At 43.7% G+C, this 15,744-nt stretch overlaps 2 protein-coding genes across 4 annotated transcripts in view; one reads left to right on the top strand and one right to left on the bottom strand.

Annotated features, from left to right (window-relative positions):
• Positions 1–15,744, top strand: part of Usp44 (ubiquitin specific peptidase 44) — a 39,649-nt gene that overhangs the window by 1,954 nt on the left and 21,951 nt on the right. Inside the window, exon 1 of one of the 3 annotated variants that reach the window (XM_045151803.1) lies at positions 3,402–3,485. The exons of 1 other annotated variant lie outside the window; for it this stretch is intronic. The gene's annotated coding sequence lies outside the window, so the exon portion shown is untranslated. Of the gene's footprint in view, positions 1–3,401; positions 3,486–3,564; positions 3,623–15,744 lie in introns of those variants that run through there. One more of the 3 variants, XM_045151805.1, reaches the window with a different exon arrangement.
• LOC123461552 (serine/arginine repetitive matrix protein 1-like) lies at positions 3,385–5,353 on the bottom strand. The gene is made up of 2 exons (XM_045152251.1): positions 5,309–5,353; positions 3,385–4,074 (listed from the first exon to the last, which is right to left on the bottom strand). The coding sequence occupies exons 1-2, from the start codon at positions 5,351–5,353 to the stop codon at positions 3,385–3,387; spliced, it is 735 nt and encodes a 244-aa protein (XP_045008186.1).

The following is a 15,744-nucleotide window of genomic DNA, read 5'->3' as shown; positions in this document are numbered from 1 at the left end:
TCTGGGCTCAGGAAACCATATACATGTTGATAACTATATAATCTGTCATATGAATACCAAATTTACTGATAGTTCCTATAGTACTGAATCAAGTTAGGTTTTCTGAACTGCACTATTCTAAACATTGAATGGGTATAGCCTTCTGGGGTGCCTGACTTTCAGATAAAACTCTATACTTGTACACTTAGAAATGACACTCTGCCCACTCTATACACAACAGTCACACACACACACCTTGAGGATGGAAATAGAGCCTTATGACTGCTAGGCAAGCCCTCTCTGAACAACTGTGTAGAACAACTTCGTTGCTTTAAAAACTGAGAGCAGGGCTGGAGAGATGGCTTAGCGGTTAAGCGCTTTGCCTGTGAAGCCTAAGGACCCTGGTTCGAGGCTCGATTCCCCAGGACCCATATTAGCCAGATGCACAAGGGGGCACATGTTTCTGCAGTTTGTTTGCAGTGGCTGGAGGCTCTGGCGCCCCCATTCTCTCTCTTTCTCTGTCTGTTGCTCTCCAATAAATAAATAAAAATAAAAAAAAATAAAACTGAGAGCAAGCTGGGATTGTTGGCGCACACCTTTAATCCCAGTAGGGAGGCAGAGGTAGGAGAGTTCCTGGCCACCCTGAGACCACATAGTGAGTTCCAGTCAGTCAGAGCTACAGTGAGAGTCTACCTAGGAAAAAAAAATCTCTCTCCCCCTAAAGTAAGTCCTAAGAGCAGGAGTTCGACTTTTGTCTTATTTCCAAGGAATCAAAGGAAAAAATATAGTGCGTATCAGAAGTTCTTCAAATTTATGAAATATTTCTGGAGCGATGCCTTCCAGCCTGGAGATATGTCAGTGGTGCAGCCCTTGCATGAAGCCCAGGGTTTGATTCCCAGAAATGGAGGGAGGGAGGGAAGGAGGGAGGGAGGGAGGGGAGGAGCTAGAGAGGGAGGAGTAGGGAGAGATGGGAGGAGGGAAAGAAGTGGAAGAAAAGGAAGAAAAAGGAGTTGAATTGGAATTACTATTCACTAAAGGAGTATCATTATGCAGAGTCACAACGTTGCAAGTTTCATGCACGTATTTAATATTTTTTCAAGTAAGAATCATTGAAACGCTACTGTTATTTTACTACCCTTAAAAATTCCCAAGAGGGAAAAAAATTCCCAAGAGGTTACAACCTTTATTAGTCATTTCCATTTTGTTACTCTTATTTGTTTATTTGCAGAGAGAGAGAGAGAGAGAAAATGAATGAGCCGGGCCGTTGTGGTACACACCTTTAATCCTAGCACTTGGGAGGCAGAGGTAGAAGGACTGCTGTGAGCGCGAGGCCACCCTGAGAGACTACATAGTGAATTCCAGGTTAGTCTGGGCTAGAGTGAGAAAAAAAACAAGAAAATATGAATATGAATGAATTCCAGATGCATGTACCACCTTGTGCATCTAGGGAATTGGACCTGGGTCATTAGGCTTTGCAGGCAAAGACCTTAACATTTGAGCCATCTCTAATTCCATCCATTTGGTTACTCTTAATTTTATTCGTTCAAATGTGTTGAGTTCATTTTTTCCTGCTTCACAGCACTGAAAGATAGCCTCTCAAGGAGTGTATTTAAAAATGTGAACAGTTTCATAGTTTGCTGCACAGACTGAAAGAGTTCACGGTCCAGTGACATGCCCTTGCTGTTTAAGCTCTCTGAGAAGTGTCTTAATTTTCAGTGTCCCACAGGGTAGCTGAAGTAGAAACCACTCAGACTGAGCAAAGGACTTTAAATTTATTTATTTATTTATTTGAGAAAGAGAGAAAGGAAGAGGCAGAGAGGGAATGGGTACACCAGGGCCTCCAGCCACTGCAAATGAACTCCAGACGCATGGACCCCTTGTGTAGCTAGTTTATGTGGGTCCTGGGGAATTGAACCCAGGTCCTTAGGCTTTGCAGACAAATGCCTTAACCACTAAGCCATTTCCCCAGCCTGACTTTAAAATTATATATATATAATTTATTTGAGAAAGACACATGGATAGAGAGAGAGAGAGAGAGAGAGAGAGAACGGGTGCATCAGGACCTCAGCCACTGCATACAAACTCCAGATTCATGCGCCACCTTGTGCATCTGCCTTACATGTAGTCCTGGGGAATCGAACCGAGGTCCTTTGAGTCCAGCTTAGTCCACCGCTAAGCCGGACTCCAGCCCCCTGACTTTTTCTTTTGAAGCAGTATCGCACTTTAGCTCTGGCTGGCCTGAAACTCACTCTTTAGCCCAGGCAGCCTCCAAGTAGTGGAGCTCCTCCTACCTCAGCCTCCCCATTGATGGGATTATAGGTGTGAACCTCCAGGCCCAGCTAATAGATTTTTTTTCTTTTTCTGGTTTTTCAAGGTAGGGTGTAACTCTAGGCCAGGCTGACCTGGAATTCACAATGTAGTCTCAGGGTGGCCTTGAACTCATGGTGATTCTCCTACCTCTGCCGTCCCAGCGCTGGGATTAAAGGCATGCGCCACCATGCCTGGCCTTGGATTAATTTTGATGTACCTGTAGGCCCGACTTTCTTCCACAGATTTCCGCCCTTGTCTATTCTTGTCTCTTCTCCTTTGGGCTTCTTTATCTTAAAATGGTGTGGTGGCTCATGTTTTTAATCTCAGAATTTGCGAGGTAGAGAGAGGTAGGAGGACTGCTGTGAGTTGTAGGCCACCCTGAGACTACATAGTGAATTCCAGATCACCCTGGTCTAGAGTGAGACCCTAATTTGAAAAACAAACAAACAAAAAAAACCTGACAATTGCAAGTCATTTGAACACATGTGCCTTTTCATGTCCCTTAAATATTCTTTCTCTAAATTTCTGCCTAATTCACAGAAGTCACTTGCCCTGCAATTGACACCCTGAAGTACCTGCCAGGAAGGACACGTTTTCTGGGAGAATCCCAGAGAGAATTTGCACAGGGTTTTGAACACTGAGGTATGGGCATGTGTCGCTGTGGCACAAGTCAAAGCTGTGTGAGTGGCAATCTGGGACACTGTAGGGCCGCCCTTGGAATATATATATATATGTATATGTTTTTCGAGGTAGGATTTCACCCTAGCCCGGGCTGATCTGGAATTCACCATGTCGTCTCAGACTGGCCCCGAACTCACAGCGATCATCCTACATCTTACCTCTGGAGGGCTGGGATTAAAGGCGGAATATTCCGCCTCTACCACGCACAAGGGTAGCCTCAGGTTTAGTTTCCCCTGGCGGACGGGGCAGGGAGAAGGGCCGGTCTCCAACACGCTGAGTCCCAGCGGCCCGCCCGGCCGGCGCCCGCTCAGGCCGCGCTGGCTCGCCGAAGTAGCGGCGCCCGGCTCGCCCAGGGGGCGTGGCCCGCGGCGCTAGGGGGCGTGGCCTCGCGGCGCTAGGGGGCGTGGCCCGTCGTCAGCGCTGACGTATCGCCGGAGCCTTCCTGCCCGCGGCCTCCGAATCGGGGAGCCCGGGGCCCGCCGTGAGAGCTAAGATGGCTGCTGGGACTCGAGCCGGTGAGTGGTGCGGGGCGCGCGCGCGCGCGGCGGCGGCGGCGGCGGTTGTGGGAGCGCGGCTCCCTGAGGGAGCGGACGTCCGAGCGGAGCCCCGGGGCGGGAGGCACCCCGACCGGCACAGGTTTTCCCGCTCGCAGGTTGCTGGGGCTCCTGAGGGAGGAGAGGGGGCTGTGGACGGACGGAGGGAGGCAGGGAGCGAGCGATGCCGGCCCCGGGGCGCGCGGAGGAGAGGCGGCGGCTCCGGCGAATTTCGAATGGGCGGCCGTGGGAAGTCGCGGCGTCTCCCCGGGCCCGCCTCACGGCTCGCCGGAGATGCTGCGCGCAGCCGCGCTGCGGGCGGCCGGGGAGGGGGCTCCGGGGGTGCTGCGGGGCGCCGGGGCCGGAGCGCGGCGGCGGCGTGGCGGGGTGCGGGCCGGGTGGCGGCGTGACGCCGGCGGCGCGGCCGGTGGGGAAAGGCCGTCCCGAAGCGGCGTCGGGGCCGGGGAGGGAAGCCGGCTGCCCTGCTCCTAGAGGAAGGCGCGTCTTCCAGAGCTCGCTTTCCCCGCCACGTTCCCGTCCCAGCGCTGCCAGCACCTGCCGCCACCGCCGCCTACGGACACTTTGTGAATGAATAGCAGCTTCCCAAAACCCGCCCCGCCGGTGTTCCTCCGGAAGGAGTGCTGGTAGCCGGACTCTTAGGGGGAATAAGTGAGAAGTATTCCAGTGTGAGGAGGGGCAGCCCAACTGCCCCGGCAGGGAAGTAAGACACTCTTCCCCGCCATATATATGTATCTCATATGTATATGTATATGTATATGTATATGTATATGTATATGTATATGTATATGTATATGTATAGTGTGTGTGTGTGTGTGTGTGTGTGTGTGAAACAGGGCTGGAGGGATGGCTTAGCGGTTAAGGACCCATGTTTCATTCCTCAGGACCCACGTTAAAGCCAGATGCACAAAGTGGCGCATGCATCTGGAGTTTGTTTGCAAGTGGCCGGAGACCCTGGGGCACCCATTCGTGCTCTCTCTTAAATAAATAAATAAATAAATACATAAATAGGAAAAAAAAGAGAGAAATTGTAATTGTTTCAGGAGAAATACGAAGCTGATTCCACAGGTAACAGGGTAAATTTTTTTTTGCAGTTTTAATACGAGAAATAAAACTAACTTGGGAGGTTCAGTTTTCCTCAGTCCGTCCTTCTCCCTCCCCCTTAAACTTTAATGATAGCATTTTGCAAATAACAGGTCTGTGAAATTAGCATGGAAATAACTTTGGACCCTGCACTTGAATTCTTTTGTTATCTGTTAAGTAGCTACTTATGGGGCAACAGTAGGGTTTGCAAATTTGGGCCGACAATTGAGTTGTCTTGATTCAAAACCATTTGGTGTAAACAAGCAAGACTGTTCCCTAGTAATCACATCCAAATAGGAACTAGGCACAGCTTTGTAGATTTCATAATCTTAATGAGATTCAATATTTGTCCTAAAAGAGATAAACATTTTTATTCTTGGAGCCTTTATTGGTTTTGTCTTTAACATTTCGAGGAATTTGAAAGAAATTATTAAACATTTTGGCATATTCAAGTTTTCTCTTCCCACCTCAGATTTCTGTAGCTTTTTAGAATTATACAGTGATAGATTTTTTTTCAATCTGGTATTTTTATTCTAGAATACCCAAACTGAAATTGAGACATTCTGATATTAAACAGATAGCTCAGTGTGTACAGCACAAAAAGTTGAATGACTTGTCTATTTTAATTGGTTTTCTTCCAAAATCTTGCTTTTTTTTTTTTTTTTTTTCTAGAGATAAATGAATCAACATTTAGCATAACATACAATGATGCACTTTTGGGAGTATTTAAAAAGAATGTAGATCGGCATGTCTGTGTTTGCTTATAACGGCAGCACTGGGAAAATTGAGGCAGGAGAATCATAAATTCAAGGCCAGCATGTGCTACATGGTGTGATTCCTATCTTAAAAAAGAAATCTGTTGAGAATCTTAACTAATTTTTGTTGTTGTTTGTTTTTGGAGGTAGGGTTTTGTTCTAGTGCAGGCTGACCTGGAATTCACTATGTAGTCTCAGGGTGGCCTCAAACTCATGGTGATCCTCCTACCTCTGCCTCCTGAGTGCTGGGATTAAAGGCATGCGCCACCACACCCACCACCTAATCCTGCTAGAATCTTAACTATTTAAATGTAAAAACAATTGCCCCTCACTGTCTTTTTTTTTTTTTTTTCATTTTTCGAGGTAGAGTCTCATTCTAGCCCAGCCTGATCTGGAATTTACAATGGAGTCTCAGGGTGGTCTCAAACCCACTGTAATCCTCCGAGGTTACATAGTGAATTTCAAGTTAGCCTGGCCTAGAGCCAGACCCTATCTTGAAAAAAAAAAAAGTATATTATTGTATAAAGCACAGCTGTATTCACAGCATTTTCAGGCATCATAAAAATTTAGTTCAGTCTTAGTGGAGTTTTTAACCTATTATAGAAATAAAAGATAATTTTTAACTTAAGGATGCATTTATTATACCAGTGGATATGGGTGTTTTACAACAAAAAGTATTTGAACTCGATTTATTGATAGGCTGCTCAGTGTTTCGAATGTTTCCTGCATTGTGAAGAAGTTCACTGCAGGAGGCTGATCTGTGTTGGTGTGGTGCTGATAATAGTGCCCCCAAATTAATTACTTGTAAATAAGTGGAATGAACCTAAGGAATTCAAGTAACTGGAGGCAGAAGTTGGTAGGAGTGGGATCTTTAAAAAATCTTAATTTGGGTTGTAAGGAAGGTCCAGGGAAAAGGTTATTATTCTTTTATTGCTTAATGAGGAGGATCAGGGTAATTATAGATTCTAGATTTCTAAAAGCAAAAAGAATAAACAGGGCCTTTTTGGGATAAAGCAAAGGAAATACATCATGATTGACATGGAGAGGTGCCAAAGCACACAATAGACATAATAGGGTACCCTAAGAAGGAGCAGGGAGAGGTTGAGAGCCCATTGTGTTCATTTTGCGCAATAATTTGTTCATTCAAAAATATTGAACCCCTTTTTATACACTGAGCACTATGCTTGGCCCTGGGTGATTTACAAACAACTCTTTAAGAGGATAGGATTCTGTGGTGTATAAATGAAAAATTGAAAACTGCCTATAAGGAGTAGATGGGGTTTTGACCCTAATTAACAACAAAGTAAGGATAAAACTATTTCATTCTTAACCAGATAGATACTTGTAACACTTGGCAGTGGTTTATAATTTGCAAAACCTACCTCCTGCCGAAATTACATTTCATCCTATTTTTTTTCATGATGGAAAATAGTATCTTACTATTAAATCATTAGAGGATCAAGTTGTAACTATTAAAAAGAAACATAAGTTGTTACAAAAATTGTTTCTTAAAATAATGAGTACATGGAAGTTGCAGGTTTTGTTACAAGGTCTCTTTTGCAGCCCAGATTGGCTTCAAAGATTCAGTCCTGCTCTAGCTTCCTGACTGCTGGGATTACAAAGATGTGTGCCACTATGCCTGCTTTCAGGATTTTGTTTTTTTCCAAATGACATAAATGTAATTTCTGTGGTACTTTTTTAATTGTAATTTTTTAATGACAACTTTGATAATTGTAAACAATATCCTATGGTATTCCCCCCCCCCACTTTCCCCTTTGAAAGTCTACTCCTCTCTACCCTTCTCCCTCTCAATCAGTCTTTTATTTTGATGTCATGATCTTTTCCTCCTATTATGATGGTCTTGTGTAGGTAGTATCAGGCACTGTCAGGTCATGGATATCCAGGCCATTTTGTGCCTGGAGGACCACATTGTAAGGAGTCCTACCCTTCCTTTGGCTCTTACATTCTTTCCACCACCCCTTATACAATGGACCCTGAGCCATGGAAGTATGATAGAGATATTTTAGTGCTGAGCGCTCCTCTGTCACTTCACAGCACCATGGTGCCTTCTGAATCATCCCAAAGTCACTGCCATCTGAAAAGAGAAGCTTCTCTAACCCAAAGTGAGAGTAGCATTAATATATGGGTATGTTAAAAGAAGTGCTTACTGGGCAGTTTGATAAGCATAGTATATACATTTAGCCAGACAGCAGCAGATGTTACACCCCTAGGGCTCATGACTACCCCTGTTGTAGGTTTTCAGTATCAGGAGATGTATTCCCTCGCATGGAGTGGGCCTCCAGTCCAATTAGAGTGTGGTTGATTTCCCCATAAAAGACATGCCACTATTGCATCCAGTGGCTCTTTTGGCCTGGCTGGCAAAATATAAGGCTTGCAGTATCCACTATTGAGTATCTGCACTGGTGATTTCTCTCTCCCATTGAAACTGCATGCAGTGTAACTTTTTCCAGCTTTCTGTAAGCTGGTCTACATGGAGGAGGTTTTCAGCTCAGCTCCAGCAGGATTTCTCAGTGACCTTGCAGCACAAGCATGTGGAGTCTTCAGCAGTAGGATCTTAACATCTATTCCTGGTGGGAAACCAAGGGCCTCAGCAATAGTCTGTAATGTTTTGGGAATATCAGGGACCTCCCTGGCCAACAACTCACTGGAAGGTATCCCATACCTGGCACTGAAAATTTCCTAGTAGCAATTTATGGATTCTCAGTGTTCCATTGTCCAAAAAAGTAGGTTTCCATATGACTTATTTATATCCTCTTAAATTTAGATTAGCCCTCCCTCCACCTTTCCTTTACTCATTCTTTTCCCCTGATATACTACCATCCTATTAAGTCCCCCCTCCCTCCCTTTCTATTCCCTTTATATCTCCTTTCTAGCTCAGTGGCTTTTTTTTTTTTTTTTTTTTTTTTTTTGAGGTAGGATCTCACTCTAGACCAGGCAAACCTGGAATTCATTATCTACTTTGAGGGTGGCCTTGAACTCACAGTGATCCTGCTGAGTACTGGGAATAAAGGTGTGCATGCCACCATGCCTGGCTTTCTGTGACACATTTTCTTTCATTCTACTTTATGGCCAGTGTTATTTTTTTTTATGTTGTTATTTGTTTTTGTTTCTAGTACTGGGATTGAACACAGGGCCTCATTAGATAAAGCACTCTACCACTAAGCTATATCCCCAGCCATTTTTCTTTTATTTAAAAGTAAAAAATATGTTTATGTAAAGTGTACATGTCCACATTTTTTGTTAACAACTCCCATAATTATAAACCACGATGATTCCTCCCCCCTTTCCCTTCACAACTCCACTCTCCGTCATATCCCCTCCTCCTCTCAGTCTGTCTTTTTAATTTTTATTTAATTTAATTTTATTTTTTGGTTTTCGAAGTAGGGTCTTACTGTAGCCCAGGCTGACCTGAAATTCACCATGTAGTCTCAGGGTGGCCTCAAACTCACAGAGATCCTCCTACCTCTGCCTCCCGAGTGCTGGGATTAAAGGCGTGCACCACCACATCTGCCTTTGTCTTTTATTTTGATATCATCTTTTCCTCCTATGATGAGGGTCTTGTGTAGGTAATGCCAGGCACTGCAAGGTCATGAGTATCCAGGCCATTTTGTGTCTAGAAGAATGTATTGTAAGAGTCCTATCCTTCCTTTGGCTCTTACATTGTTTCTGCCACCTCTTCCACAATGGACTGAGCCTTGGAGGGTGTGGTAGAGATGTTTCAGTGCTGAGCACTCCTCTGTCACTTCTGAGCACTATAGTGCATTTTGAGTCATCCCAGAGGTTACTGCCATCTGAAAAGAGAAGCTTCTCTAACCCAAAGTGACAGTATGCTATCATTATTAATATATAGGTATGAATGTTAAGAAAAGTGCTTACTGGGCAGTACTAATTTTTGAAGAAAAGTTGTCTATTGTCATAGTTATCTTCCTTGTCAACTTGACTGGATTTTGAATCCTTCAGGGGACAGACACACCTGTGGGCCCAGGTTTATAGCAAACGAAGCAGAAAGATAGGAAGAATGTACAGTTGAGTGTGGAAATGAGAATGAGTGAATTGAAAATTGCAGATATAAGAGGGTGTAGTAAAGCATCTTTAACTTGTTAAAGAGATTAGCACAATTAAGGAGAGATCTTGTACATTGTAATGGGACAATAGCAATAGGAAAGCTCTCTGGAAGAAAAGACTCCATTTATCAAAGGCTTATAAAATGCAGATGCATTTATGAGTGAAATGAGAGTGCAACTGAAGTGCTTCCCTGCTCCAGACAACTACCTTGGGAAGGGTTTTGCCCAGGTTTACCTGCCCAAGTGCAGTGAGGCCACTAATGTAAAACAGACAGGGTTATGGAGGCTTGCGCCAAGATTCCAGAATGCTGTTGAGGCTAGCCAAGATGTACAGGGTCATATTTTCTGCATGGAGATCCTGAGAGGCCATGTGTGCAGTTGCAGTGGAGACCCTGGGATGTATTGAAGGTATGCTATGTGATTTCTTATTTTCTTTTACATTATAAGGGCTCAGAGTTAAGAATTTATCTTCAATCTGAGATACTTGGGACTTGGAACACTGTTGGACTGTTAAGATTTAGAGAACATTTTTTGTAGGGGATTGGTGGCAGTGTTTTGAAGCACAGGCTCACTCTAGTCCAGGCTTACCTGGAACTCATTCGGTAGTTGAGGCTGATTTCATAAAGTGATCCTCCTACCTCAGCTTTCTGAGTGCTGGCATTAATTAAAGGACTGTGGGGTAACACTCAAGCAGATTTAGAAGACTTACAGATGAACTGAATGCACTTGCATGATGTGATGGGCAATGAGCCTTGAATGTCATGCTAACATAGAGTTGACTCATGATGGTTAATCTTGTCAACTCAACTGGATTTGGGATCACCCAGGAGACACCTGTGGGTGTGGTTTTGAGGGACTTTCTAGAGAGGTTTAACTGAGAGGATAAGAGCAGCCCTGAATGTGGACAACCCCAGTTCCATGGACTGGTGTCCTGGATTAAATAAAACGGAAAAACAGTAAGAAGCCAGCTGAGCATCAGTATTGCCTGTTCTGTTCTGTGTCTCCTATTCCATTGAGATGTGAACAGATGACTTTTGTTTTCAGAGCAAGCACTGCTACTGCTGACCTCTCTACCTACCTTCCTGCAGTGGTCAGTGCCCTCAACCTGTGAGCCCAAATACCCTTCTTTCCATAAGTTACTTTGTTAGGTATTTTTTTCATCGTGATGAGAAAAGTAATACATCTACATTTCTATTTTTTCATTGATACTTTTTTTTCCTGGTTTTTTAAGGTAGGGTTTCACACTAGTCAAGGATAACTTGGAACTCACTGTGTAGGGTCAGGGTGGCCTGTACTCATGGAGATCCTCCCTCTTCCTCCCCACTGCTGGGATTAAAGGCATGCACCACTACACCCGGCTTCTTTCATTGATTCTTATAACAAAAACACTTATTTGTAACATCAATCTAAAGATCCATTATATATCATAACAAAATTTAAAGTAATTTTATTAGTTGCATATGAAATCCATTTTGGATATCAGAAAGCTTGTACAATGTACATAGATGAGCCTCTAATCTCAGCACTTTGAGAGGCTGAGGCAGGAGGCTCCCTGTGAATTTGAGACCAGTCTAAGATATGTAGTGAGTGAGTTCTAGGTTGGACTGGAGTGAAGAGGTTTGTTTTTTTTTTTGGTGGAGGGGGGTGAGTGTTTTGAAGCAAGGGCTCACTCCTAGTCCAGACTGACATGGAACTCACTCAGCAGGTGAAGCTGGTCTGACACTGACACTGTTCCTCCTACCTAAACCTAACCTCCTGCCTGGGATTAAAGGCATGTGCCACCACACCAGTCCTCAAGAAATGAAAAAAAGGACAAAGAATAATCATATCAGAGTATCAATGGAGTGCCTTGATTGATCGAGAGAAAATAGCTGCTTGGTCCAGAATCATTTGATTGAGATTTTTTTCAACCACTGATGTCAGTGTCATAAAGAGAATAAAGTCAGATTTGTAGTCATAGCTCAGTGATTTCTCCATGAATTTGATAACCTAAAACAGTATGGCTATATACTCATGGGGTCTTCATAAAGTCCTTAATTTTTTTTTAAGGTAAGTGATGTTTGAAATACAGTCCTTCCTGACCATCATGAGCCTACCTAGCAGGTAGCGGAGTAAGAATTGTGCACAAATAAATATGAGGGTTTCTAGCCAGGTGTGGTGGTGCATACCTTTAATCCCAGCCCCTGGGAGGCAGAGATAGGAGGATCCCAGTGAGTTTGAGGCCACTCAGACTACATAGTGAATTCCAAGTCACCCTGGGCTAGAGTGAGACCCTGCCTTGAAACAAACAAACAAAAAATGGGGGTTCCCATTTAGTAAGTGGTATAACAGTGGCACAGCTAAAGACCCATGAAGTTAGAGGATAGAGGAGAAAAGATTGTTTTTGACTGGGCAGACGTTAAGGAGTTGCTCTTGGAGTATGGAATGATGACGAAATCTAGAAGCCAACTAGATGGATGCTTCGCTGTGTACACGCTGCATGTAAGAACAGTAACAAAGCAAATAAGACAAGTTGGGTTGTGGAGAATTCTTTAAAATATTCATTTATTTGAGAGAGAGGAGGTAGGTAGAACAAGTGACCAGGGCCTCCAGACACATGTACCACCTTGTGCATCTGGCCTACATGGGTCCTGGGGAATTGAACCTGGATCCTTTGGTTTTGCAGGCAAGTGCCTTAACTGCTAAGCTGTCTTTTTAGCCCTGTGGAGAATTTTGAAAGCAAGACTAACAACTTTTTTTTTTAACTGTTATATTTGTCAAACTGCTTTACAAAATCAATGAACTTGAATAAGAAATAGCAGGCTACGTTATTCCTACACGAAGTGTTCATAAAACTTCTGTTTCAGAGTTGTATGTGTTAGGTGCGTCCCCTGTTAACTAGGGCATGATGTAAGTAAGCTGTTTTCTTCTTTGGTAGGATGGCTGTAGCTAGCAGGCCTACTGCTTCCACTTGCCTTGCAAGTGCCAAGATTCAGCTTCATGATGCAAAATTTTAGTCTTAAATCTCTAAAGCCACTGATCTCATCTTGGACTTTGCATTGGAAACCACTGGCAGATTGGAACTGGGGCCTGGTAATCAAGGACTCTACCACAGAGCCTTCCAGCCTGCTATTAGAGGCTGGTTAAGTACAAGACCTAAAGGCTTGGACTAGGGTGTGTACGTGTGTATAACCCAGTGGCCTAGCATGCACTATCCCCAGCACCCCCCCACCACCACCACCAAAAACAAAAACAAAACAGGGTAAATGGTTCAGAACAAACTTGAGGGTTGATCTGGTGAGACAGAATGAAGGTGAGCAAGAGTCCAAATGATGAGGTCATTTTGGAGAAGCAATAGCTGTGCTTCAGGAATAGACGTACTAAAGTGTGCAACATGAGTTACAGCTGGGGAAAGTGAAGCTGATGAAGACGTGGGGAACAGTAACTGTGCATAAATAACAGCATGTGAAGATGGGAGAGATGGGAGGGAGGAGTGCAAACTGGCTTTAAGATTCACTCATCTGGGTACTTGAATGATGACAGAGGATCTGTTGTTTGTTTGTTTTTGTTTTGTTTTTAGAGGTAGGGTCTTAAGTTGAGTCCTGTTCTCCCTTTGGCTCTTACAGTCTTTTTACCACTTCTGCAATGGACCCTGAGCCTTGGAGGATGTGACAGAGATGTTTCAGTGCTGAGCACTCCTCTTTCACTTCTTCTCAGCACTGTGGTACATTTTGAGTCATGCCAGAGGTCAACACCATCTGAAAAGAGAAGTTTCTCTAACCAAAAGTGAGAGGAACATTAATATATTTGTATGGATGTTAATAAAAGTACTCACTGGGAAGTTTGGTGGGCATAATATATGCATTTAGACACCAGCAGGCATTACACAGTGAGGGCTCATGACTTCCTCCATCACAGGTTTTCAGTATCAGGCATGTATTCCCTCCCATGGAGCAGGCCTCCAGTCCAGTTAGTGAGTGGTTGCTTCCCCCCATAACAGACATGTCACTATTGTACTTGTTGGCTCATTTGGCCTGATTGGCCAAACTTAAGGCTTGCAGTATCCACTGTTGTTTATTTCCACTGATGACTTTTCTCCTTTCCAGCTTTCTGTCAGCTGGTTTATAGGGAGGAGGTTTTCAGTTCAGCTGTAGCTTGATTTCTCAATGATCTTGCAGCTCAAGCATGTGGAGCCTTCAGCATTAGTCTTACCATCTATTTCTGGTGGGAAACCAGGTGTACCATCATGTCCAGCTTTTTTTTTTAGGTAGGTTTTCACATCTAGTTCAGGCTGACCTAGAATTCACTATGAAGTCTCAGGGTGGCCTCAAACTCATGGTGTTCCTCCTACTTGTTCCTCCCAAGTGCTGGGATTAAAAGCATGCACCACCATGCCCAGTACTGAAGAACTATTAAAACAGATAATACATTTTACACATACATTTCAGTATAAGCAAGAAGCAGTTACAATTTGCGTAGACGATTAGTTTCAAGGAGTCCATGCTATGGTAAGAATACAGTTTTAGGCTGTTGTGCTGTAAATATTTTACATATAACTTGATTTGATTTTTGGGTATGGTTAAATGATTTAAAAATCATTTGCTTAAATAATATGTTTTCTTGCCGGGCGTGGTGGCACATGTCTTTAATCCCAGCACTCAGGAGGCAGTGGTAGGAGGATCGCCATGAGTTCAAGGCCACCCTGAGATTACCTAGTGAATTCCAAGTCAGCCTGGGCAAGAGTGACACCCTACCTTGAAAAACCAAAAAGAAAAAATATCTATCTATCTATCTATCTATCTATCTATCTATCTATGTGTGTGTGTGTGTTTTCTTGGGCTGGAGGGATTGCTTAGTGGTTAAGGCCTTTGCCTGCAAAGCCAAAGGACCCAGGTTTGATTCCCCAGGACCCACATAAGCCAGATGCACAAGGTGGTGCATGTGTCCGGAGTTGGTTTGTAGTGGCTGGAGGCCCTGCCACACCTATTCTTTCTTTCTCTCTCTCTCTGACTCTCTCAAATAAAATTTTTTTTTTTAAAGTTTTCTTCTAATCACTTTACTTTTCTATTTTATGATATGCTAATAATTCTAGAAATTAACTTTTGATAAGTCAAATAGTTGTATTCTTAGACTTTAGAGATTTTCAGCAGGGAATTTTAAAAGAAAATGTGTGCTCATTTATATATCTATTTGTGGTACTAGAATTTTGAACCCAGGACCTCCAGTCTGCTAAGCAAGAGTTACAGTGAGTTGTATTGCCAGCACTCCCTCCCTGCTTTCAAGTATCACCTGCAGTTAGGAGGTACTGAGGACTGTGTTGTTGGAGCTGGTAGAGAGGGCTCTGTTTTACAGATACTGATGTTTAATTCCCCCAACAAGCCTCTTGGCACTTGCTATCAGCATTTTAAGATAAGACAACTGAAGTGTGTAGAACATAAATGATTTGACTGTCATGTAGTAAGTGCAACCAAGTGTTAAGCTCCGGCATTTGGGCTCCAGAGCAGGCTTTGAACACAGCGTTCGTTGCTGTGATACATCTCCCATACGTTCACATCTGTCACAGAAATGGATTCTGACCACATATCATCTGTTTTGCAGTTTTTGCATGGAACAAGGTCATGTGTTTAACTATAGGTACAGCCTCCTGTTAAAGGTCTAGGAACTTGATATCTTAGTAAAATAGGCAGATCTTGTAATCAAAGACATCTTTGTCAAATAATGGAGATGGAACTGAAGAGGTTGGCATAAGACTAGAAGTTTGTCTTTATCTTTCTGAGCTGTTTTTACTTAACATGGAAATTTGCAAATATACATTAATAAAAGAAAATACAGTAATTTGTAGTCCTATTATCTAGTGAAAAACCTCAGGATAAATACCCATGTTTTTTCCAGTCTTTTTCCTACTAAGTCTTCTTTTCTGAATGTTTTGTCAGGTATTAACTCACCCCACCTCCCAAAGAATTTGTCTTACAGTGAGCTACTTGTGGTGGTGCACACCTGTGAACTCAGCACTTAGAAAGTCTGCTGGGACACAAAGACCAAGAGTTCAAGGTCAGGGGCTGGAGAGGTAGCTCAGTGGTTAAGGGCACTTTCTGTGCAAGCATGAGGGCCTGAGAGACCTCTGTAGTTCCCCAGGGCCACGGAAACAGTTGGCCATATCCCATGCACCTGTAACCCCAGTCCTGTAGGGAGCAGAGACCCAAGAATCAACAGAGCTACTGAAGAAACAGCAAGTTCTGAGTGAGACTAGGCCCAAGTCAGAATGGGTAAAAGCTACAGAGCAGGACAGCTGCCCCAGCCACCACAGGTGAGCACATGGAA

Source organism: Jaculus jaculus, chromosome 6, assembly GCF_020740685.1.
Source record: "Jaculus jaculus isolate mJacJac1 chromosome 6, mJacJac1.mat.Y.cur, whole genome shotgun sequence".
NCBI classification, from domain to species: Eukaryota; Metazoa; Chordata; class Mammalia; order Rodentia; family Dipodidae; genus Jaculus; species Jaculus jaculus.
This window is presented reverse-complemented; position numbering and strand designations above follow the sequence as displayed.